Source organism: Schistocerca serialis, chromosome 2 (assembly GCF_023864345.2).
Source record: "Schistocerca serialis cubense isolate TAMUIC-IGC-003099 chromosome 2, iqSchSeri2.2, whole genome shotgun sequence".
NCBI lineage: Eukaryota > Metazoa > Arthropoda > Insecta > Orthoptera > Acrididae > Schistocerca > Schistocerca serialis.
The window spans coordinates 186,827,577-186,855,552 of NC_064639.1; the positions used below are offsets into that span (position 1 = coordinate 186,827,577).

The following is a 27,976-nucleotide window of genomic DNA, read 5'->3' on the forward strand; positions in this document are numbered from 1 at the left end:
ATAGGGAGAGCATATGCCATGTAACGTGAAGAAGGTATTGAACAGCATATTTAGTACACAAAACAATGTTTTAGGATTTGATGTGAATGTTAGGCAGGAAGTTACTTATGCATTGGAGTGTGTGATGAGAACTCTAGGGAGGAAACTGAAAGATGTTGGCGGATCAACTCCCCAACACTACTGTATGGCTGGACCAGGCTGGACCAGTTGACTTACAAGAGATCACAGGTGCTGGGTAATGTACTCGATCATCCATCAACTACATCAGTGTAGTGACTGAGATTTGTAAATTGTTAGCCAAGACTCCTAAAGACAGTGTTATTTCACATAAATGTATGTTTTTTCAAGTGGTGGGATTGACTTTCCAATACATTATGTAACTTTAAATCAGTATGTATTTTTATTTTATTTTATCAATGGTAAACAAATCTTTTAGATCTCTATATACATAGGTTGGTGTGTGAGGAAATTAGCAAACAGTGTGGAAGACATTTACTAGTATAGATAATATAACAAGGTGTATACATGTCTGCTTTCATACAATGATTTTGGTGCTCAAGCTACTCAATTATGTCATCGCTCAAAGTTATTTATGACTCTGTTTACATTATTTATCCTGAGTACATCAATATTGTATCTGACTGGAACTTGATTTGTGGGCAGATTCATACTTAACTATGTTTTGGATACACCTGCTCATTGCGACTGTGTATGTGTGTACTCAAGAAGAGCGTACAACCATTCATTGAGGCTAGATGCTTCCCACAATTACTTTTTGCATATGATTGAACGCATTGATATGATTGTGAGCTTTATTCATTTTGTTGAGTCAAAATATTTTTTGCTGGCTTGTACCAAGTGTAGTTTGGAGTGATGGGTCGGACCTCACATCGTAAACTTAGGCCCTAATATTTTTACATTATTTTGTCCTTTCAGGAGTCAACACATCCTTAAATAATCTAGTTTATGTGGCTGATTGATTTTGTACTGTACCCCTACTCTTCTGGTCTGTACCTGTTGTTGTGAGTTTCTTGAGTCAGCTCATTCGTCGTACACTTAAGCTCTGATTTTTTTTTTTTTCTCTCTTCTCGTTTGAAGATTTTGAAGGTGTGATTGTATGGAAGTTAACTTACAATTTGTAATCATAGTTATATAGCTTGTCTCTGTATTTATTTCCATAGTTTAGTGATGCAGTGTTGTACTTCTGACTTTGTATTGTTTGTCTTGTGACAGTATATTCCACAGATCTGAAAATCTGAATTGCATATCCTGATATATGTATAGATTATGACTTGTATAGTAGATATTTTTCTTATGTTTTCTGTAATATGTATCAGATACTTCTATACATCTGTATTCTATTTTTTGTCATCATTTTGTACACCGTCTGGCTGACCTTATAGTCTGTCACAAAATATTGTAAACACGTTGTTTCCAAATTTGTGCAGGGGATATTGTAAAGGAATATGATCCTCTAGCATTACCCTTCTTTAACTGAAGTAGTTGATACTAGGAATATTTTTGAATCTTGTATAGGTGACCATTATCTCAGCTGTTTAACTAAATGAATTTCGTATGATTTTGTATATGATGTCAATATAATGGAAGGAAACATTCCACGTGGGAAAAATTATATATAAAAACAAAGATGAGGTGACTTACCGAACAAAAGCGCTGGCAGGTCGATAGATACACAAACAAACACAAACACACACACAAAATTCAAGCTTTCGCAACAAACTGTTGCCTCATCAGGAAAGAGGGAAGGAGAGGGGAAGACGAAAGGAAGTGGGTTTTAAGGGAGAGGGTAAGGAGTCATTCCAATCCCGGGAGCGGAAAGACTTACCTTAGGGGGAAAAAAGGACAGGTATACACTCGCACATATCCATCCACACATACAGACACTGGTCTTTAAATATGTCTGCTTGTGTCTGTATGTGTGGATGGATATGTGCGAGTGTATACCTGTCCTTTTTTCCCCCTAAGGTAAGTCTTTCCGCTCCCGGGATTGGAATGACTCCTTACCCTCTCCCTTAAAACCCACTTCCTTTCGTCTTCCCCTCTCCTTCCCTCTTTCCTGATGAGGCAACAGTTTGTTGCGAAAGCTTGAATTTTGTGTGTGTGTTTGTGTTTGTTTGTGTATCTATCGACCTGCCAGCGCTTTTGTTCGGTAAGTCACCTCATCTTTGTTTTTATATATAATTTGTATATGATGTATTATATTTCAGGTTAAAATGTATAAAAAGAAATTACTTTATTATAGTCAATATGTATTAACCCTGTATGTACAGTTAAAATTACTCTTCTTTTAGAAACATTTGAAATTATGAAACATCTGGCATAATTAAAATTCCTATGATTAACTGCACAATCTAACTATATTTAATAAATTTATTTCTGGACTAATTTATAAACTAATTTGTCAAGAAAGTTTGTAAACTCTTTTTGTTTAGTAAACTCTTTTGAATATTGTTAGTACCACAGAGTGAGTCAGTAGCAGTGCGCATGCCTCTAATGGAACTGGACTTGTTTTTAATTTTGGCAATAACAATGTAATCTTTGGTTTTATGGAAGTGGAGATTGTAAAGACAGTGTGATACAGAAGAATGTGGCATAATAAAAAACAAGTGCAAACAAAAGTTATGCAAGAGGCTTATCATATCATCTGGAACCTACAAAGTTAAAAAATTTCAGCCTCAAGAATTTATCCCTAGATGTGACAAACTGCAGCCAACAACAAGGGGGGGGGGGGGGGGGGGAAATAAGTTATTTGTACATCTTACTCCTCTCGAAGCTTATGAAACAAATCTATTATTTAGAAGAATGAAAAATTCAATTGGTGTTGTGAGAGAGAATAAGATTATGCTCTACACTATTTTCCATTAGTGCAGCAAAAAATCAACAAATGATGAATGAACTTTATAGAAAAAGTTTGAAAATCAATTATAATACATCTAAAATACTGTACAATTAAAACACAAAAAGAAATTAGTAAAGTTAACTATGAGATCAAAGAATGAGTTGAGGAATAAGCAGGAGACAGGAGAGGAATAAGCAGATGAGCAAAATTGGGTTGGAGTGCCGTTAGTAAACTAAACAGTGGTTTTCAAAAGCTTCTAATGTTCATAACAGGGAAGTCAGTGAGTATTGATAGTTTTAACTTAAATCAGCGATACACAGACTTTTAATGTGAAAACCATTCAAAAACAGATGATTGCTCAGTGATTAAAGGAAAGATGGATGTTACTAATCACTAGGTGATACAGGAAAACAAGTAAATGGATCTGCAATAAACTAGGGTAGAAGACATAATTGTGAATGAAATTGAATTGAAATGGAGATGGGTTCAGTTGAATGGATGATGGATAGACTAAGAAAGTTGTTTTCGCTATTAACAGAGATAAGACAAGACTATATGATGACCTAATGAAGGACGGATAGATGAAATTAGAAAAGACAGAGAAGCAACATGCAGGCATATAACTGAAGACTGTAAAGCATGTAATACACTAGATAAGGTCTTTATCCAGCAATAGATGTCAAATGGCTGCTACTGCTGTGGCTGCTGCTGCTGCATAAAAAAAATTAATAAGTGCCTTTTGTATGTTACACTTACAACCAATTCTGTCCATTTTCTTAAGGCCTTCAGCTCCTTTAACATGGACCACTGTAACCCACACAGGATATCCTGATTTACAGCAGTAACATGTTTTGTATGGTACATCCCGCTTTATTGTCCTGTAAATACAAAAAATAAACATTATATATTAAAATTAACACTGTGCACTATGTAAAATAATGTCATTTAGATTCTCTCTTACCGTAATTTAATATTTGAGGTAGAGAAAATTCGAACGAAATAGCCCCCTGTGTCTCCTGGTTTCAGTGTTGTCGGAATCAAGATGTAACGTCCTCTAGGCAAATGTCCTTTGTAAAAAATCTCCCTTTTCCTTATATAATTAAATGATACAATAGTTGGATTGTGTTCCCATTGCTTGTGAAGGCGGTATTTGCGGTTTTCTTCAACCTGCATAATTGAAAGTTTAATAACAATTATTTACTTATACATTCAGATACAAGCAGTTTAAAAAGTACAGCAAGAGCTGTGTTAACCATAAAAACTGAAAGACATAAACTGGTATGAGAGATGTTAATCTCAAGTGAAAAATTATTCCAGGAAGTCAACATTGGTAAATGACAAGCAAGGATTAAGCCTGCAAGAACAACAAGCAAACCAGCTGATTCAATGAGAAAAGCAAAGAGCTGTTAAAACAATGAAAATCTACACTATGGCATATTAAAATATTCAGAACTCTGCAAGACTTTAAGAAGAGTCATGGTAACTGACATAAAAAGGATAAAATGATGAACAAATACAAGTGAGGTTATAGAACAAGATGAATTTAACGAGCACTAGGCATAAATCTTCAATAGTAAAGAAGAATAATAGTAACAGATTGAGATAATGGTCAAATAATTGTTTCTTTAATGATCTTGTCCCTCCTCCTTGTCAGTGTTTTCCTTACTGATTCTATGGAGAACCACCATATTTGTTACCTTTCTTACCTACAGTTCACTTAATTTTCTATAGCACCATGAAAGACGGCAGTGCCTTCTGGGCAGGCCGTGGTAATACTCATCAGGCACTTCGCCTTTCATTTTGTTTCAATGATTATCATACAATTTCATTTGCCTTTGGTGTATCTAAATTTTCCCTGATTGATATTAATCTGATGGACTATTTGGGTTAGGGTAAACCACTGACTGATCTCACAGTACTTGCATCACTTGAGTAGCAGTAGGAGAATTAAACTCGGCTAGAGAGACAGATTTTTGGATGCTGGAGGTGACCACTGCATTAGGGGCACCTTCAGAACTTTCTCTGAGCAGCAGGCAAGTTCTCGGCACCTTCTCATTGCTAGCCTTCCCTTTGTAGTCACCTTAACTGGCCATGGGCCCTACAGGGCAGTGGATTATGGGCCGCCATTGTGGTTCTGGTTTTACATTAAGTGTGAAACAACATATTAATGCACTCCTGTGTTTTCACATTTCATGAATGTGTGAGATGCAACACTAGTGCCATCTGTTCAAAGCAGACAAAATCCAGTGGAGATATGTTTGTGATGCCGAGATAGAGATAGCATGTAGGAATGAACACGTCAGTGACTGCACATGCAGAAATGTCCAATTTCAGTGTTTAAATCAGAATTTATCCACGTTTTATGTGCTGAATAATTTTATTTATGTAAAAGCATGTACAAGTCCAATTAACATTCTCTCTCTCATTATTACCCTTAAAGGTAACATGTATTGCACCCTCTTTCATTATCAATAACGGAATTGCATTGCAAAATAATAATTCAGATGACAGTCTCTGTATAATTAAAGAAAATATGTTAAAGGATTAGTAAGGACTGTTTTATAATTTAGTGTTCTAGTATTGTTGATGCAAAGATAATTATCTAAATGTGTGTCACTGAATTGAAATATAAACTGAGCAAGGTTTTGGGGTTAGTACACTGGACTTGCATTCAGGAGGACGATGGTTCAAACCCTCATCTAGCCATCCAGATTTAGGTTTTCTGTGATTTCCCTAAATCACTCCAGGCAAATGCCGGGGTGGTCCCTTGAAAGGATATGGCCAATTTCCTTTCCCATCCTTGGCACCACCTGAGCTTGTGCTCCGCCTCTAATGCTCTTGTTGTCGATGGGGTATTAAAGCCCAATCTTCCTTCCTTCCTTTTGAACTGAAATATATGTAATTCACCATTATTTATAATTATATTCCACTGTTTCTTTTGAATTCAGTTATTGTTGATATCCTGTATTCCAGAACTGCAAAGTGTAGACAGATTCAATTAATTTTGAATTTGACCATGAGAGCAAACTGTCTATTTAAGAAGTCTATTTTTTTAAAATACTATATTAGACATGAAAGTTCAAATATTAATTCATAAAGAAGGCTGAATTCTGAATGATTTCATGCGGCTCTTAGTCACTTTGCACACTTGTAGCCAAGACAGATGCATTCAATATTCAGGAAGAGTACTCTGCACACCTTAAGTTGAATGATTGGACTGAAAGTGATAACACTGATTGTGTTCTATGGTAGTGGTGAAAAGAATGTACTATCTGGGTGCATCCAGATGCCTGCAGAGTGCTCGTATGCTTTTCAAATGCCTCTGAATACTTTTCAAATGCCTCTGAATGCGGTGTTTTTCATGTACTATTGTTTCCGAGTGGGCATGGCTTTAAGTGTATTTAACTGAGAACAAATTAATAAAAAAGTAATTAATGCACAAAACAGAATTTTTCAGTCTACCATGGAAAAATAAATCACTGCCGGAACATCCCAGTTTGTATTTGAGAGTTAATATCTTGAATTACCACAACTAATACTATACCATTTTGTTTTCTATTACATGAACTAGCATTAAAAATATTTATTACTTACAGTACTAGATTTCTTAGATGTTAACTTTAATATCTAATATCCTAGTAAGTCATATAGGTCTCAGATCTTTTATAGTTTTGGAATTGTGCAGTTTACACAGATGACAAGTTCTGATAATGCGATTGGGATCTCATAAATTGTACAGCTAGGCTACAGTTTAACATCTCATCACTGCTGAGGTCAATAGTCTTGTATCAAATGAAAATTCAACTCAGAAAATTAATAAATTAAGAGTCAGAATTGTTCACTAGTACATATTTTGAGCAAGTGAAATCTGTAGTACTGCCAACAGACATATACAAAAATAAAAGTGACACACTACTCAGCTTTTGGTACTCTATTCCTGATGAAGGAACTATATTCTCCAAAACATGGGTAGGGCATCACTTTTACTTTTATATGTGTCTGTTGGCAGTACTAAAAGTTTCACATCCTGGAAGTAATACAGGATCAGGAATTCTGTCACATAACTTATTAATTTTCTCAATAGATCCTTGCTCAAGGAAAACTTGGAGAAGACCACATCTATTGCCTCTGTACGAAAACATATTGGTATTTTACTGAAATGATTTATGGAATCATGGTAATCAGAATTACTGCATGGATATTTGAATCTCTCTCCTGTTGAATATGACTCCAGTGTCATAACGAGACTGCCACCCCACAAAGTTTTCCAAATTGTGTGACAGCAAGCTTGTTTGTAACTACCTGGGTGGCCACCACCAACAAACATTCAGCACTGGCAGGCAAAATGTGGAGGATTAATGGGATAAAGTCAATAGTACTTTATAAAATATGACACATGAATATGTGACATGCAAAATAGTGCAAAATGAGAAAGAATTGTCATAGTCTGACAGCATAAGAGATATTTACTGTGAATCAGAGAGAGCTGCATTATAGACAACCAAATCTGAAGCCCTACTGACAAACACACACTTGACATAGTTAAAAGAAGCACAAATATAGCTGTCTGAGAAGCATTTAATGAACTGCATAAACCCTCATAAATTTTAAGAAACTTTTAACTCAATGCAACTAAATGCATTGTAATGCAATATGTAGTTTCCAATAAGTGGACTCACTCACAACAGTTAAATACTTAGGGCTACCCATCTGGTGTAACTCACAATGAACACTCACATAAACCTTGATGGATGCTAGGCTGTAGTTCTATGTAAGGATCATATGGAAGAATGATTCATCCAAGACTGTAACACTACAACTAACCAGTTGTTAAGTGATGATGATGATATGATGATGCCTGAGTGCACAGCTGCATTGTCTTTAGCATCTGTACTAAAATCTTATGAGAAGAGTCAGATTAATTTGTCAAATTGACTAGTTCCAGCTTTAACCTAACACATTGATATGTGCAAGACTCATCTCAAAGAGAGGATACCACACACAAACCACAAAAGAATCTATTGCTGAAGCACAGATTATGAACAAAGGGTGGGTCAGGCTCAAATGCACAGAAGCCATCCGAAGTAAATGTACCACATGACTTACATCTACATCTACATCTATGTGGATACACTGCAAATCACATTTAAGTGCCTGGCAGAGACTTCATCGCACCACCTTCACAATTTTCTATTATTCCAATCTCGTACAGCATACGGAAAGAGCAAATGCATATATCTTTCTGTACAAGCTCCGATTTCACTTATTTTATTATGGTGATCAATTCTCCCTATGTAGGTTGGCCTCAACAAAATATTTTCGCATTCGGAAGAGAAAGTTGGTGATTGGAATTTCGTGAGAAGATTAAGCCGCAACAAAAAATGCCTTTGTTTTAATTATGTCCACCCCAGATCTTGTACCATTTAAATATCTCCCGTATTTCAATGCAGTGAATTATTATTCTAAATAGAGAACAGTATCACAAGGCGAGCCTCAGGGCTCCATTTTTGGGCCAATCCTGTCCCTATTCTATGTAAATGACTTATCCAAAAATACAAATTCCTCAACAGTTCTGTTTTCAGCCAATAATTCTGTTTTAATAAAAGATGATGGTGTGGAAAAAAATTCTGAGCTCGATAATGAGCACACTGGATACCCTAGAAAATTAGTTCCAACTAAATGGGCTGAAACTGAACACTGCAAAAATCCATATGGTACATTTCAAAACCAAACATTCAAAATGTGTGGAACTTAAAATACAACATAACAAAGAACTTATGGAAGAACTGGACATGATCAAACCTCTAGGACTAAATGTGGGCAAGGTGGAATCCACATACTGACTTCCTGTCATACAAACTATGCAGTTTTGCATTTGTAATGCAAATACTAGCAAATTCTACTGACATGAGTACACAAAAGATAAGAAGAGATACAAGAGTAGTTATTTTGAATCTGTCATTAGGTATGGTACAACTATCTGGGAAGTTCAAATATCATGGCTGGAATACAGCAGCTGCAGAAGAAAATTATCAGACACATGCCTACTGCACAGCAAACAAAATCTTGTCACTCATTATTTCAGAAACTGCACATCCTAACTCTTCCTTCCATATATATTTATGAAATCATAACCTTGCTGAAACTTTCCAGGCAGATTAACGTTGTGTGCCAGACCTGACTCAAACTCGGGACTTTGCCTTTTGTGGGCAAGTGCTCTACCAACTCAGCTTCACAAGCACAACTCACGCCCCATCCTTACAGCTTTACTTCCGCCAGTACCTCGTCTCCACCTTCCAAATTTGTGTGCTGTTATCTCATGCTCTAGCCTATAAAATGCACAGCTTTATGCCACCTGCACCCTCTGCCTGCAGCCTTAGCTAGCCCACAGATGGGTCCACACTCTCTCAGGAGCCACTAGACACTTCCCCCCAACCCCCACCCCTCATCTCATCCCACACCACCACCCACCAAACCCAGTACATTCACTGTGGGCTAGGAAAGAGTTGGCAATTGACTAAGCACTACATGCATGTGCCTCTGTGTGTGTGTGTGTGTGTGTGTGTGTGTGTGTGTGTGTGTGTGTGTGTTTTTCCAACGAGCTTGAAAAAGTAAGTGCATTCTGAAAGCTAACCAAGTTCTGTACCTTCTACCAACTGAAATTATATGCATAGACCACACAGTATATGCAGATGACCAAATATGACAAGTTAATGGGCAAAACCATATTTAATACGAAGCCATAGATTCTAGAAATAAGGCCACAGCAGATTCTGTGGGAGAAATGCTACTATTCAGTCAGAGAATTCATAGAGGATGAAATGATCATTTAAGCAAAGGTAATTAAGTGTTAGATATTTTTATTTGTTGTATGTATATATAACAAAATTTTATTATTATTATGTTATTGTTTGTTAACATAAACTGTTCTATGCTTATGGCGAAATTTTACCGCAATTTTCATGAGTCTTTTGTGCCTGAATCAAGTGATGTAGATTATGTAAATTATGAGACTAATAAACCACAATTCACATATGGCCACATAAACTTTATTCTAATGGTATTAATCCCACACTTTCAAAATGACAGAAAACCAATGAGCCCCCTAAATTTTTTTAAGAGGTACAGGTTTGTTCTTGTATATCTAGATTGTTATTCATTCTAGTTCCAAAGCAAATGTATGCACAAAAATAAAAATATTAATTAATGTAAATTGTGATGTGTATTTTTGGCTATCTCATCTATATTTGTGTTGTTTGGATTGCATAAAATCCTCATTGTGTCTTCTAAATGACTGGACAACCAATTGTGATATTTATTTTTCAAGTAGTTAATTTTAGAAAATGGAGCTTCACAAAGGTAAGTTGAAGGTAATAGTGTTGAAATAAACCGAGCAAGGTCTTGTGATTTTTATAACTGCATCTCCAAAATTCATCATACTCCTTCTTTACATGATGTTTTATAAATTGAGCTTTAAGCTGTGTGTCATGTTGAGTTCAATTATTTTATGCATCAAATGAGTTTTATGAAACCCAGATTGGTAGAATAATTTGAGATCAACATGTCCAACAAGCTAAGGATTCTGTACAAGAATGAAACAGTCTTGAATATTTAAAAGTTGCAAATCTGTTTTTATTTCTTTGAAATAGGCCACCATGACTTGGTAAATACTACTGGTGATACTTAAGTCTGATCAGTGCATAGCAACAGTTGAAAAACTGTTCATTTATACACAACTGCTGTTTGTCTTCAAATGCAAATTTTTATTAATTATTTGCTCAATTATCTTGTTGGGTCTTTGCATTCCAAATCAGGGTTGTTGAGTTTTTAGTAATATTGGAAAAAAAAAGGTATAAGTGTTCACTGGTCATCGTTATCACTTACCGCACATTTTTTACTGCTTTGTTGTAAGAATAAAATACTTTCAGATTTCAAATTGATGAACTGTTACAGCACTTTTTCTTGCTTAGCCATTCGACAGCAATATCTAGGACAACGTCACTGCTACACACTTGTAATTCTTCCAACGCTTCTTTAAATTTTTGGAGATTAAGTTCAAGTGCACGAATGAAATTTATAAAGCTTATGACAGTTTTCATCAAATCTTTAATTTGTTATCTGAAATTTGACACGCCAAGCTTTCTTCATGCATAAGGCAGTAAATTGAGAGTAAATCTTGTAAATTCTCTTTCCTCTTAATCAGTTTTATCAAAACACTGGTTACGCCCATCACTGATAGAGGGCTGCTCTTTGCATGCTGATATTAAACTGTTAGATAATCTATATTTTCCTGCAAAATATTTAATTCCATCCTTAAAATCACAAAATTTTGTGTAAACTCTCACGGTTATAATTGCTATGAAGTCTTTTTAATCCTATTCTGCTGTCATTTGTGCAAAATACACAAGATACCAAAATCAACATTGAACTTATATCTTCACTGGAATCATGTGGAAGACTAAAGTATTTGGACTTTTTTACTTCATTAATTACTCCTAAAAATTTTGAAATACCTTCTATGCAGAGACAACAGGAAAATTCTGAAAGTGTAAGCTTGTTTATTTCAGCCAGTGTTTGTTTATTGTTTGAGAAAACATTATCATAATGCTTCACTAATTCAGCATCAGTGAAAGGTTTACAATTAGTGCAGCATCTACATTTGGCAGTATCAGCATAGTTTGATGCAAATGTCCTTCAGACATATTTGCATGCATGTCTGAAGGAACAGACATTGCTGATGATTTATTTATTTATTCATCTGTAAACAAATTTCTTTGTATGGATGTTGTCATTATACATACATATGTACATTATTTTGTCATATAAGATAATGAAATACAAGCTATATATAATAAATTCATATATATATATATATATATATATATATATATATATATATATATATATCTGCTTGTGTCTGTATGTGTGGATGGATATGTGCGTGTGTGCGAGTGTATACCTGTCCTTTTTTCCCCCTAAGGTAAGTCTTTCCGCTCCCGGGATTGGAATGACTCCTCACCCTCTCCCTTAAAACCCACTTCCTTTCGTCTTCCCCTCTCCCTCCCTCTTTCCTGATGAGGCAACAGTTTGTTGCGAAAGCTTGAATTTTGTGTGTATGTTTGTGTTTGTTTGTGTGTCTATCGACCTGCCAGCGCTTTCGTTCGGTAAGTCACTTCATCTTTGATTTTATATATAATTTTTCCCACGTGGAATGTTTCCTTATATATATATATATATATATATATATATATATATATATATATATATATATATATATATATATATATATATATACACACACAAACACAATTTATCATTGAATTACATAAAGCAGAAGAACCTGCTTCAATCAAAAGAAATATATCACACGACTCCTCTAATACTTGTATGGGTAAATTACAATCTAGAATGTCCACTTTATAATTGATTAAGCTGATTATTTATTTATGCCAATTTTATGCTGCATGAATTCTCTAATCAAGTAAAAATTATTTTTTAATAAATATTTTTTAGGAATGCTTTAAATTTACAGAGTTCCTTTATGCTTTTGATTTCTTTTGGCAATTTATTGTATATCTTGACACCTTGGTAAAACACAGTGATTTGGGTTTTAGTTTTATTCGTTCTGTCTAGGTACAAGCAATTACTGTCTCTGGTTTGGTGATCATGTATGCAGCTGTTTGCTAAGTATTGCTCAATATTTTTGTGAATAAAAACTGTAGTTTGCAAGATATATTCACTTGGGATTGTCAGAATACCCCATTTTTTAAATAGCTCACTGCAGTGTGCTCTTTTGTGACTCTTGCTCATTATTCTGACAGCTTGTTTTTGCAATCTCCACATATATTTCACATTTTGGGCATTTGCACCCCAGAGTGTTACGCCATAACTTATTATAGAATGTATGTGTGCAAAGTAAGTCATTCTCTGGCATGAACTATTGCACACAGTGACTAATATTCGTACGGCATAGCATGCTGTGCTAATTTTTTTCCCAAGCATCCTGATATGTTCATCCCATTTTAATTGTTGATCAACATATATACCCACAAATTTTGTGCTGGCTACACACTCTACAGTTTCATTTTGAACTTTTCGTTTTTTTCTTTGTATAGAAGTTTATGTTATTAGTCTTCTTCACATTAAGGGTTACTTTGTTGTTATTTGACCAGTTGTGAACTTCCATAAGCACCTTTTCAGCTTTTACATTTGACATTTCTGGTGTCCTGTCTGTAATTATTATATTGCTGTCATCAGCAAACAACACTTGTTTCTCCTTGCGTTACCCACTGTGGGAAGTCATTAATATAAATAAGAAATAGTATTGGGCCTAACACACTCCCTTGAGGTACTCCAATGTTCAAATATTCTTCATCTGGAAGTTGCTTCACTAAGTAATTTGAGTTACTTGAAATTTGAGATGTCTCCATCCTCTGCACTGTCTGCACGGTAAGATCTAAACTATTTATTTACAACCCCCCTGATTCCTAGTGCTTCAAGTTTACCTAGCAGTATTTCATGGTCAACTGCATCAAATGCTTTGCTGAGATCTAGGAAAATGCCTGTTACTTGTTCTCCTTTGTCTAGGGCTTCTAGAACTACTCTTGTAAATTTTTCTATGGTTGCTTCTGTTCCCTTTCCAGTCCTGAAACCAAACTGTTCTTTGCATAGGAGTTGGTATTTATTTAAGTAGTCCGTCTGTCTGTGTTTGATAATAGTTTCCATTATTTTTGAAAAAGAAGACAGCAATGAAACTGGTCTGTAATTCTCTATATTTTCTGTATCACCTTTTTTGTGTATGGGAAGAATTTTAGCGTGCTTTAGACAATTAGGGTAGCAACCTGATGAGAACGAGTCATTCATAATGTCTGCTATATTAAATTATAAAATGTATTCACAAATTTTGAATACAATATTTATGGTTTATTACAGTCACATGAAACTTTGTGCCAGACACAGACTCAAACCTGGGTTTCCTATATATCAAGAGCATTCGCCTTAACCACTTTGGCTATCCATTCACACCTCCTGGACAGATCAAAACTTCCATATGTCACCAATATGGGAGACATACATGGAGAGCTGAAGTGACAAACAGGAAATTTGGATTTAAGTCCCAGTTTGACACATAATTTTCATGTGTTTGTAATAAATCATACAGCTGTTGTGATATCATAGTCACAATCTGTGAATATATTTCATAATTTAATGTGGCTGTAGTCTGAAGGACATTTGCATTGTACTATACAGACACTGTCAAGTACAGACAGTACACTAACCACATTACATGCTAAAGCAAGCTAAGCTGATGAGAAATACACTCTCTCTCCCTATGCAGGAATCACACAAATGATGTGTGAGCACTTTGATATGTAGACAATATGACATACAGAAGATTGGACTGGTTCGGGAGATGCGCACATGGACAGCAAAAGTGGCTAAGGCAACTGCTCATGATAAGTGGGACATCTGGGTTTCAGTACCAGTTCAGTACAAATTTTCATATGTCTATAATAAACTACACAGCAGTTCTAATAATGAAAGGTTTCATATTTTTGCAAGAATATTATGTACTTCATATTATGCTTTCCAGCCTCATTTTGCCCTATTTTTACCAACAAAACATTTTCTTGATAACAAATTGTTAATTTAAGATGAGAAATTTTATTCATATATTTCATTTGAATCTAAAGAAAAACGTACTGTCAATGTACAATGCTTACTTGTGTACTGATAAAACAAATTGTGTCTCTTAATCCTCACAACTGCTTCCCAGTGCATTAAGCAGATAGCAGTATCTTCTATGTGTTCAGTTATAAAAAAAAATTCTCCTTCCCATTTTTCCTGGAAACTTCCATTATTTTCACCCATCTTCCTCTTAGTAACAATTTTTTATGGTATGCCTGACATTATTTATTCTAACACTGATAATCACACAACAAACAAGTAAAAATATCCTTGCAATGAAAAAATGCTCATGAGCACTGAAACTTAGGGCATGACTGACAAGAAAAATCTGTGGGGGGTGGTGGAGTACACACACAGGCAGTGTGGCCCGTTCTTGGCATTTTCCTCATGCACTTCAACCCAGGTACATCTGTAATGTTAAAAAGTTTATGTGGTGGGGTTTCGAACTTAGGTAACAATTATACAACTGACAAAGCTAGGATTCGGACAACAAGATTTGGATTAGATATTTCAGGTGAGCAGTTAATGAAAGGAAAACAAATAATTCAAGGAAAAAAGAAATATAAAAAGTCACATAAATTACAGCATTGTTTCAGACATATTAAAAAAATTGCAAAACTACACTTCATAACAGGTGAACAAATTTTAGGTTAAATAAAAGCAGAAAAAAATAATGGAAATAGGTATAAGAAGCAGGGCTGAATTTAATTCTGGTAGTGCCACAACAGTCAGTACTGGATGGAGTTCAGTGGAAAATAGTGACATACCCTTAGTTCCCACAGAGATAGAGCCAAATTGGTTACAAGTGGAGCCTCTTCTTTTGCTGCAGCTTTCAAATGTGAATGACTATGAAAAATCAATTAACAGCTTCAGGATCTTTGTTTTCTAAAATTACCAAGTAAACTTACATACAGAAAAAAATTAATTTGTGTGTTTTGTGGTGTACTTTTCTGGCTACCTTGTCCATATTTCCACCAATCTGATTGTGTGCGATCCTCATTATGTCTTCCAAATCCAGAGTCTTTGACTACCATAGGAGACAATATTTTCGTTATATTGAAAACAAAATTAATTTGCATGTGACAGCCAATGAAAGGGATACTCTGCATTTGGCTGCATGAACATTTGCAACATAGCACATCTTAAACAATGGAAAATCCATGATAGAATGTAACAATATTATGAGAAGGAAAGTTGCTACGCACCATATAGCAGAAATTCTGAGTCGCAGATAGACACAACAAAAGGATTTTCACACTTAAAGCTTTAGGTCAATGGTCTTTGTCAACAATAGACACACACACACACACACACACACACACACACACACACACACTCACTCATGCAAATGCAACTCACATAAACAACTGCAGTCCCAGGTAACTGAAACCACACTGTGAGCAGCAGCACCAGTGCATGATGGGAGTGGTGACTAGGTGGGGGAAAGGAGGAGGCTTGGGTGGGGAGGGACAGGGATAGTATGATAGGGACAGGGGGCAGTGAAGTGCTGCAGGTTGGGTGGCGGGCAGGAGAGAGGTGTGGAATGGGGAAAGGGGGAGGGGTGGAGTAGTGGAAGAGGAGAGACATAGAGAGAAAAACAATTAAAAAAGACTGGGTGTTGTGGTGGAATGATGACTGTGTAGTGCTGGAATGGGAGGAGGGAAGGGGATGGATGGGTGAGGACAGTGACTAACGAAGGTTGAGGCCAGGAGGGTTATGGGAACATAGGATGTATTGCAGGGAAAGTTCCCGCCTGCCCAATTCAGAAAAGCTGGTGATGATGGGAAGGATCCATATAGCACAGGCTGTGAAGAGGTCAGTGAAATGAAGGATGTCACATTTGTCAGCATGTTCAGCAACAGGGTGGTCCACTTACTTCTTGGCCACAGTTTGTTGGTGACCATTCATGCTGACAGACAGCTTGTTGGTTGTCATCCCTACATAAAATGCAGCGCAGTGGTTGCAGCTTAGCTCGTAGACCCCATGACTGGTTTCACAGGTAGCCCTGCCTTTGATGGGATAGGTGGTGTTAGTGACCAGACTGGAGTGGGTGGTACTGGGAGGATGTACGGGACAGGTCTTGCATCTAGGTCTCTTACAAAGTTATGAGCCATGAGGTGAGGGATTGGGAGCTGGGGTTGTGTAAGGATGGACGAGTATCAGATCAGTAACTACTGGACATGATGGCATCACAATCCAAATAATGAAGCTTACTACTGACACTACTGCCCCCTACAACAAATATATTCAACCACCCCTTGATGACAAGTGTTTTCCCTGAGTCCTGGAAACAGGGACTAGTTAAGCAAGCAACTAATTAGGCCATGGCCATAGTACCCTCTGATTACCAATCTATTTGCATTCTTCTTGCATTGACCAAGGCCATAGAATGTATGGTCAATCACCAGCAAACAAACTACCCAATTACAGACAACCTACTAGCCAAATACAATCAGGTTTCCACAAACCATACAGCACAGCATCTGCCTTAATGAAGGCAACATATGACCTGAAGCTTGCCATGCATGCACAAGAAGATATATCATACACTTCTTAGACTTTAGCAAAGCCTCTGACACCATCATCTTCGACATTTTACTTGCTGAACTAAGCAACCTAAATTTCTCAACAAGTGGTTTCACTCATACCTGACATCTTGTCAGCAATGTGTGATGTTCAGCACTATAGAGTCACACTGGATGCAGGTAGTATCAGGTATCCCCCAGGGTTCAACATTAGGTCCTATATTCTTTTCATTGTACATAAGTGATGTGTCAACAGTTTTGTTCTACTGCAAATATCACACGCTGATGATATCCAGTTATATCTAAGTGAAAAACCAATATGCCTGAAGACAGATATCAAGAACCTCAACACCAACCATTGCACACAATCAAAATGAGCACAGGATATAGGGTTAAAGTTCAACCCATTGAAAATCCAAGTAGTACTGTTTGGTCATCGTAGGCTCATTAGGTCAATCTATCAGGAATCCCTACCTTCTTTAATCCTAAATGGGACAAAATATCAACTTCTCTCCTTCAGCAAAGAGTCTAGGAGTAATAATAGATGATAATCTAAATTCGACTTAGCATGTAACTGCAATGTGCAAGAAGGTATCAGCATCTCTCCACACCCTAAAAAAAGCTATCTCTCTTGATTTGAAAAAGATTCTTGTATGAACACTTATACTTCCTTTTTTTAAAGAACACACTGCCATTTGACTATTTTATTGTTTATTTATATAATGGAAGGAAACATTCCACGTGGGAAAAATTATATATAAAAACAAAGATGAGGTGACTTACCGAGCAAAAGCGCTGGCAGGTCGATAGACACACAAACAAACACAAACACACACACAAAATTCAAGCTTTCGCAACAAACTGTTGCCTCATCAGGAAAGAGGGAAGGAGAGGGGAAGACGAAAGGAAGTGGGTTTTAAGGGAGAGGGTAAGGAGTCATTCCAATCCCGGGAGCGGAAAGACTTACCTTAGGGGGAAAAAAGGACAGGTATACACTCGCACACACGCACATATCCATCCACACATACAGACACAAGCCATGTGTCTGTATGTGTGGATGGATATGTGCGTGTGTGCGAGTGTATACCTGTCCTTTTTTCCCCCTAAGGTAAGTCTTTCCGCTCCCGGGATTGGAATGACTCCTTACCCTCTCCCTTAAAACCCACTTCCTTTCGTCTTCCCCTCTCCTTCCCTCTTTCCTGATGAGGCAACAGTTTGTTGCGAAAGCTTGAATTTTGTGTGTGTGTTTGTGTTTGTTTGTGTGTCTATCGACCTGCCAGCGCTTTTATTGTTTATTTAAGAACACCCCAGGTTTTGGCCTTTTATACCATTTTCAAGTATTTGATTTTGGACTTTAACATATACTGAAGGACACTTAACATGTTGTCAGGCTCAACGTTGGTCATAAATTAAGAAAAATATTGTCTCCCCATGAAATGCTAGATGTAAAATCACCATCTTGTAACAGATCAGTAAATAAATGTGGGAGAATGTCATATTTAGTAAAAACCAGTTGATGTTGGTAAATAAAAGATGAGCACAAGCCCTTAAAATATAATTATAGTGAAATTGGTGAGTATGAGAAATAGAACAACTGAATATTTGATTGCTCATACTCTTATTCTATTACAAGATGGTGATTTTACATACGGCATTTTGTGGGGAGCCAATATTTTTCTTAATTTATGGTCAACTTGGCACTTGACAACACGTTAAGTGTCCAGCAATATATGTTAAAGACATAAAATCAAATACTTTAAACAGCATAGAAAGCCGAAACCTGGGTTGTTCTTAAATAAACAATAAACAGCCAAATGGCGGTGCGTTCCTTTAAAAAATACTATATGACTGTTGCTCAGCAACATCAAAAACTGTTTACTTATACTTCCAATTATTGATTACAGTGACATTATTCTGCATGGCCTTTCTCAGGAAAGCTCATGGTGCCTGGAAATCGTTGTGAATGCCCATGTTCATTATATCTATGATGTTTGACTCTTTGATTATATTCTATCATCATATGCACAGCTTTCCTGGCCATGTGCAGACAAGTGCAGAGATTTCCTCTCCCTCTGTCTTCTCTACTGTCTTACCAATGAACACTGTGCCTCATATCTTTCTTCGACCCTAATGCTCTTACCTGAACAACATGGCAGAAATACCTGTTCTCATCAAAGTAAAATCCTTTCTCCCTACTCCATCACTCAGCAGTTTCTCGAAATACTTCTCAGTAACACCCATCTCTGGAATCACCTACTGCATTGTATAAGAGAACTGAATAACAGCTCCAGCTTCAGAAGACAGTTAATGACCTATCTACTAAAGCAACAATAAGGATTATCACTGTCCCTGTATGCACTTGTTATCCTTGCACATCCTATTTTCCAACCATATCTTCATCTTTTCCCAGTATTCTCCGCTGGCAGTTTCCTTAAATTTCCTTTCCCCAGAACTCACATCAGAAAACATCTCATTCTTTTTATATCTACCACTATAATTATTGTTATTATTCTCATAATAATAATAATAATAATAATAATAATAATAATTATTATTATTATTATTATGACTGTTAGTGACAGCAGCTGCAGTAGTACAGGTGTTGCCAGTATTAACTTTATTACATCATAATCAGCATTATTTACTTAACTGTCACTTCAGACTCAAATTATTTCAATACTGTTTGTCATATTAATATTGTTCTTTTTTTAGGAAACTATGATGTAAAAAAGGTTCTGTATGTGTCAGACTGTGGTCTGATGTAAGAGAGGTCCTAATAGCACTAATCAGATCAGGTTAAATAAATAAATAAATTTGCCATCCATTTCTCCCTCTGCTCTGCTTCTGTCTTCTTGGTTTAAAAAGAAAATGGTTCAAATGGCTCGAAGCACTATGGGACTTAACATCTGAGGTCATCAGTCCCCTAGACTTGGAACTACTTAAACCTAAACAAGGACATCACACACATCCATGCCCGGGGCAGGATTCAAAACTGCGACCATAGCAGCAGCACGGTTCCACACTGAAGCGCCTAGAACCACTCAGTCACAGCGGCCGGCTCTTCTTGGTTTCCTTCTGCTTCATATAGTATTCATCACTTGCGACCATACCCTAAATGCTCTGTTCTTTTCCTGTAATACTTCTTTAACTCTCTCATTACACCAACTTATTTGCGTCCATTTTTAATGTTTCTTATTCTTCAATGAATTGATACTGCACTCTGTTATGAGTTCATCTACAGGAAACTGTTCCTGATGATAATAATGATTTTACATTTATTTATGATGAGGGACAATTATCTATAATTAAGCTTCTGACATTAACCTCTAGGTTCAAATGGCTCTGAGCACCATGGGACTTAACATCTTAGTTGCTATGAGTGCTTCATCCAGTCACAGAGCTGTTCTGATATTCCATATGCTAGTATTTTGTTCACTAGATGACAGTGCAGAACTGTATCAAATACTTCCAGAAGTTATGGAACATCACATCAACCTGACTCCCAGTAACTGCTGTCTTCCAGGCCTTGTGAATGAATGGAGCAAGATCGGTTTTCACACATTTGTTGTTTGCGGAATTGATTTTTTTCCTACAGAGGAGATTTCAAGTACCAAGGGTGGTCAAAAACACAAGTGTAAAACAGGTTCTAAAATCCTACAACAGACTGATGTCACTAACATAGGCTCACAGTTATGTGTATCTGTTAAATGACCCGTTTTGAAAACAGGAATTGTGTACATATTTTACCAATCACTCAGAACATTTCATTCATCCAGAAACCCATAATACAATGCTGCTAGCAGTGCAACATGTTCTTTTATGTAATCTATGAAGTAGAACTACATAAGAATTCGTTCAGGACCATTTTCCTTTGATGTAAGTTAATTTCTTATCTTGCAGTCACTTATCTTTCCATCTGACATTATGGTGTTCATAGAACAATTGAAAGGAGGAACTGGAGAACTCTTCCTCAGTAAAACAGTTTTAGCAAGCAGAATTTAACATCTTGGCCTCCTCTCTGTTATCCTCTGTGTCAGTGCCAGTATGGTCATTGAGTGATGGGGCACGTGGCTTTGATCCATTTACTGATTTGATTTAAGATCAAAACTTACTAGGATTTTTTCTGAGACTGGTAGACAGAATTTTACTTTTGAATGTATTGAACACTTCATTGTACTTTTTCCTGTACACACTTTGGCTTATTTGAGTCCCCATTAAAAAAAAAAAAAAAAAAAAAAAAAAAAAAAAAGAAAAGAAAAGATTTCGCTATGTTTAAAGCTGTGGTGAAGTTCCTTTTGCTTTCACAGCAACTTTGTAGTACAGCTGTTGAATCATGAGAGGGAATATTGTACAATACGCTTGAAACTTGTTCATTTATACTTAACACTTACTTTCTCAGGGATGAATGCTTGATGTTAACTGCTCAGGCAGTCTAAAATCTGTCTCTTGTCGCACTTACTAAGCAAAAATACCTTCCTTGCTTGTTTGTTTGTTCCTATCTTTCTTGACATTCCTAGTGATATTCAAAGCCAGTGATGCTTCTTGGACCATACGAGCACTGATTTTCTGCTCTATGTTTACTGACTCAAATATTTCAGACTTGTTGCAATTTTGTCATATGATGACATGATGGAGACCGTCACTGTTGTTTGAAGACAAATGTTGATGGTGTTAGGACAGCAACCAGCCACAAATTTACTTTCAATTTCTTTATTCAAAGGCTACCATTACCGGTTTTGAATCGTTGTGATTCATCCTCAGATGGTTTACATGCTTTCTTTATGTCATGTGGTGTGTTTTTTTACAGATTAATTGTCCTAAAATATAAATAATACATAATTATAAACACGCCACAAATGCATTCCCACTGCATTCTTATTGTTGCACACGATCAGTGAGAACAATTAACGTGTGCAACAATAAGAATGCAGTGGGAATGCATTTACATCTGCTGGACGAATTTTATGAAAACAAACACTCGAAACAGATGTTTCATGTAAGTCACATGCAACGAAAATCTGTAACCCAACCATCTGTGTGTGGCGTGTTTATAATTATGTATTATTTATATTTTAGGACAATTAATCTGTAAAAAACACACCACATGTCATAAAGAAAGCATGTAAACCATCTGAGGATGAATCACAATGATTAGAAACTGGCAACGGTAGCCTTTGAATAAAGGAATTGAAAGTAAATTTGTGGCTGGTTGCTGTCCTAACACCATCAACATTTCAGACTTGATTGTAACCAGTAGATCTAAGATGATACCATCAACAGTCATTTCTCTGAGTAACTGCTCAAGGTAATTTTTGGGTTAGGTATTTGGAACAATATAACGTGATTCTCTGTCCCCACCATCCATCCTAATCACATGAGTCTCCCAATCTATAGCCGGTATGTTGAATCCTCTAATACTATAACATGGTCATGAAATTTCCAAGTGATCTTCTCCCAGTTTTCCCGGAAATCTTCCACCACTATGGTTCCTGAGGCAGGGGCTCTACAGAAACATCAGTTACCATTTTTGATCAACCCTGATCACTTATCTCCAAATTATTTCACATTCAGTAGGCTATTTTTACTAATCTTATGAGATATTATCATGTTATTTATGGCTATACGCACAGCCTCACGACCATGTCCAGCCTATCTATGTGATGTACATTCCAACAGAAAATTAAAATTCTGTTGCTACTCATACCTAGTTTCAGCCAGCTTTCTGCTCTTTGTACTGTGTGCGCATATTGCCATTTATAAGCAAGACTAATTCTGGCATCTTTAGATGGGTGTTCCTTCAGCTAACTAATACAGTATTAATATTTTCTTTCTCTGGTTTGCAAGTGCTGCCTTCTGTAATTAATAGCAATTGATATTCTATCCTCTTCAAAATCTGTACATGATTTATTGAGTCTATTAAGGGTTTCCTCTATCCAAAAAAATCCACACTGTAGTGGTGGCCAGTGATACTGGCATAAAAATGTGCTACAGCACACTGTAAATACCATAATAAAATTATGATAATATTATGAGAAGGACAGCTGCCACTCACCACATAGCAGAGATGCTGAGTCGCAGACAGGCAGAGCAAAAAGACAGTCACAAATAAAGCCACAGACACACACACACTTGTGCAAATGCAACTCACACACACATGACTGCAGTCTCAGGCAACTTTATCTATAATAAAATTTCTCTTTGAATGAGAGCCAGAAAACACACTAAAAGATGCTATCTCTCTTTGAATGCATGGTGATATGCAAACAATATGGACAAAAATGTGTTTTGTAGAGCTCTGTGTGTCAACTAGAAACCATGGTGCTGAGTGCTGAAATTATTTGAACTGTGGTATTATTCACTCAGAAAACATGCTTTGATGTGACATCATCCGTGGCAGCAGTAACTGTGCTACATTCCTCGCAGCACTGAACAGAAGTAACTCAGGGTCTAGCAATATCCCCACCACGCTGTCAGAGCTCAAACCAAGTGACCTATGAAAAGTTAGAACTGGAAGGCCAATTAAAAAGTGCTATGTTTCATTTGTGAACAGGTTTATACTATCGTTTTTGGCACATTGAAGATTTATCACAAACATGTCAACCTTGGTATGATTTCTTATAATTAAATAAAAATGATATATGAGCAGTAAAAGCATTAAAGGGATCCTAACATAAATAATATTGATGTTAAACACTGTGTACGATCAGCAAGACCCTGTGATTAGAGATTTCAAGTTACAGACCTACAGTAAGCAGGCTCACATCCTGTTGCAAGCAAATATTTTTTTTCATTCTTTGCATTTGTAACAGATTCTGGGATCAGCAATGACAAATAGGTCATGAATTCTGATGGTGCCGTTAGGCAGGAAAACTAACAAGAATATGGTAACCATCGGTGAGGGTTTCAACTTCAAAGTTATGGATAAATTCTGCAGCAGAAAACTGTAACATATGGACTTCATTTTTCATCACTGAGTGAGTGGTACCTTTTATTTTAATATATTTTTTGTGGATTTATTTTCTGATTATTATTATAATATTATAGCACATTGGTAAATTTTTTTAAGGAACTGCTAAAACACAAGTGCATACCACAAGTACTCTGCCACCCTAGTAGCTACTTATTGAGAGTAGCACACATCTCTTAGAATGGTGTTCCACAGTTTTCAACCTGATAGCAGAGGTCAAGAAGTCCACATTCAAGGTAATCAAGGAATCATTCTAGTATGAGTTTCATGCTCTGTACCTGACTTTAAATCAGAGGACTGATCAGTTTTGGGAAAGATAATACAAAACTTTAGCTCAGCTTCTCCCCTGTGTGTGTGCAGGAGTTACCTTCACCATTTCAACTAACCACCTGTAGGAACCGAAGATGGTCTCCGAATCCAGGTGGTGAGCATAATTTGTTTTGATATGAGCTATGATTTGCAGCTGGTCACACTCAGTGTACTCAGTAAGCACTGGCAGACTCTATCCACCTTAAAGCAAATGTACCACCTGGACAATGGTCTATGTTGTCAGCCTGTCATCCATTTCTCTAAAGGATTCCATCAGCCACCCAATATTTGAGCTCCCAGTGATCAGTGTGTCCATCCTCTGCAGATATCTGGACCCTTGAGGAAAGAGTGATCCCAATCCCAAAAGACAAGGCATCCCATGCTGGTTCACTTGTATCAGGAATGTGTAAGAACTCAAATTCGTTTTTAAGGTGTAAGGTAACAGCCATGTGGGTAGTACACACCTTTGTCTTCCACCCACAGATTCGTGACACTGCCACTGTAGCAGTATGCCATCAGGCAAGTGTGAATTGTCCAGGTCAGGCATATCGGAAGGGACTACAACACTGGGGATTCCAGATGGTGCTCGAGGAAGCAAGAGTGTCATAGCTTTTGTCACAGATGTTTCATTGTCACTGTAATCCAAGGCAGCAGACTTGTGTCTGCTGACTGTGGGCAATGCAGCTTCCAACTGTTTCTGAACAGTGGCCAATTCCTAAACATACACAGCAGACATAGTCTCTATCCATCTTTACCTGTATTCAACTATGCAACAAGAATTATACTACTATCCTAAGCAGTTACTAGATAAAATCTATGTAAAGCTGCTACACTGCTTATGGCTATCTCTCCACTACAAAATCAGCTCACAACACACTGAAGCTTATACGAGTACCTTGATAATGTTGAAGCCAATCAAAAGTTTCTGAAGTCCTGCTACTTGATGCACAGAAGCTGTATCCCATTGAAGCATCTGCAGAACTATTTCATCTTCATCCCGTACATCAAATAAATACTGAAAAAATGCAATAAAAATAAAAACATTTCACTCTCTGATAAAATATTTTCCACATATATCACCATCTCAATGTGTGTTGCACTTCTTATATTTATTATTGATAATTAAGATTTCATTTTTAGAAATGATTCATTTGGAAAACAAAGAATTATTTTTTTTAATTATCTTGATAAGTTTTGGGCCATACTTTCCATCCTCTCTGAATATCTAATATTTCTGAAATAGACAATTCTGTATGATTTTGAATGGTTACTTTGAAGCTCAGGTGGGTATGTGTGCATCTATTTTTGAAAATAAAAATAAGGATAATGTTCAAAATCATCCAAAATAGTAACACATATTTTTCATACATAAATAGTAGTCACACAAGATGGTAACTATGCGCTAAAACATGTCTGATTGAAAAGAAACAATTTTGAATTTTGCAGAAAGTGGAGTAATAAAAACCAAAATCCACATGTACATTTATTAACAGCTAGCATGCCAAGATGTGTAGACACAAAGCGACCAGAATACAGAAGTACTGCATGCAGGTATATGAAATTTATTTTAAAGTAAGTAGCAACAGCAGAGCCTGGCATGACACTCGCCTTCCACACTGGATTAAAAATATATGTTAAGTGAGGATAGAAATCCAGATATTGGCTTTGGCCAGTCTGCTTTAAAAAGACAGTACCTGATTGTGGACTCACACTGCTTCACAGCAAATTTTACAGCCTTGTAAATGGTTAGGCAGATCAATGTCAGTGGCAGAATGACATGAGTGATAATGGTTTTGTGTAGAGTGGGTGCTCAGATACAGGCCCAAAGTACTTACTTAGCTGCACAATGTGCAACATTAGAGCTATCTTGAGAAAGAGCTGAAAATTGAGTTCTACAATAAAAACCTTTGTTCCAATAGTGAGAAAGCTAAGAAAGCCAAGCCGATTTCTGTCATCTCTTCTTTGTTGACTCTTTGGTAGCACATCCCACTGTATGTGTGCAAGCGAAAATCTTAATGGAAACTGGGTGGTGTTTATTTAATAATGGACACAAAATCACATTTTTGGTTTCTCCTTTTTAACATATTTATTAACTTTGATATCCCATTACTGGGACAAGGGCCAATTTCTTAACTTCATAATATAAAAAGCACATATATCACAAACACAGTCCAATGGCAGAATTTAGCAGATCAATTACAGTATTGTTGAAGCACAGTTTTTAAAAACAGTGTCCACAAATCATTAGTAGCTCTAACAAGCCCCCAAAACAAAATGATTGAGTGTGGCACAGAACACAGTTAATGTTTGCACCATATGTTACAGTAAATACAGTATCTTGTAATAATCCACCAAAGAAAATTACACAGCAACATTTTACTTACAAGGGAAATCTTTTACCTCAAACACTCAGAACTGAATGTGTCAATGAAATTGGAGTCAGGAATAGAGAGTTTGCAGACATAGTATGTAACATAATAATCCATAAATATAATGGGGATGATGCAGAAATACATGAAGTTACACTGGATAGGTATACTGACAGGAAGAACCTGAAACTAAAGGTGGCTTTTCAAGCAGTAAATGACATTCATCTCCAGAGCAATAGGAACACTTCAGTCAAAGTGAGTATAAACTATCTCCGTCCAAACAGCTGAGGCCCATTGTCTTAGAAGATATTGATGACAATGTGCTAGAGAACACTGATGAAGACTATTACAATTGTGGCTCTATTCCTATAGAAAGGTAATTAGGTGCTATAAATGCATTAAAAGTAAATCAAATTGCAGATTAGTTCTAAATTACGTGTGTAGCAAAAGGCATGCAGGAGCTCAATACAAAGGAAACAGACTGCCACAATTATAAGTTATAAAAGAAATGTAATATAAAAATTTTATAGAGCAAGGTATATGGATTTCCAGTTCACTACTCACATCTCAGCAAATGCCGGCTCTAGTATTGTCTAAAATGGTTGGCTTGAACAATTTTGATGCTTCGATTTCTTTTATCAACAATCTTAAGGCTGAATATGGCATTTCATCCAGGCATATTACTACATTTGTCACATGAAAGGACACATAAAACAACAGTATACATCAGAAGCACAACAGATTTAGGGGGAAGTGAACATGTTTATGACAGTGTAGAGTGTGGAGAAAGAAAATGTTTGCAACAGTGACCAGAGTCAATTCCAATATAAAATGTCTTCATATCAGCACTGTCTCACAGAGGAGAAAAAACTACAGCTAGTGTGTTGCAGTCTGTCCCCAGCTCTACCCATAGCTACACAACTGATGTGGCTTTATCAATGACAGGCACACTAGCAAAGAAGTTGTACATCTGTTTTCAAGAGGCACAAGGCACTTTCAGCCCAAATATTTCAAAGAAACTTGAAACAAACTGCCTATGAAACATTCCTTTGGAGGCAAACAAAAATGGAGAAATGACTAAAAAACACATGAAATATTTCCTTACATCAGTTGCTGGTGAACATGTAACAAGTGAAAAGAGCACATTGCTGTGTCATTCCAGGTCAGATCACACACATGGAACCCTTCTAGATGGAAGTTTGCCAAACAAAGATGTTGTGCTGAAGATACTGCTATCAAAAACAACAAAACACTGCCA

At 36.5% G+C, this 27,976-nt stretch overlaps 1 protein-coding gene across 2 annotated transcripts in view; it reads right to left on the reverse strand.

Annotated features, from left to right (window-relative positions):
* Positions 1 to 27,976, reverse strand: part of LOC126456892 (calpain-5-like) — a 282,083-nt gene that overhangs the window by 33,209 nt on the left and 220,898 nt on the right. For both annotated transcript variants that reach the window (XM_050092729.1, XM_050092730.1), the window contains exons 10-12: positions 25,245 to 25,364; positions 3,822 to 4,027; positions 3,617 to 3,738 (exon numbers count right to left, since the gene is read on the reverse strand). In XM_050092729.1, the coding sequence (XP_049948686.1) occupies positions 3,617 to 3,738; positions 3,822 to 4,027; positions 25,245 to 25,364 (448 nt within the window). The remainder of the gene's footprint in view (positions 1 to 3,616; positions 3,739 to 3,821; positions 4,028 to 25,244; positions 25,365 to 27,976) is intronic.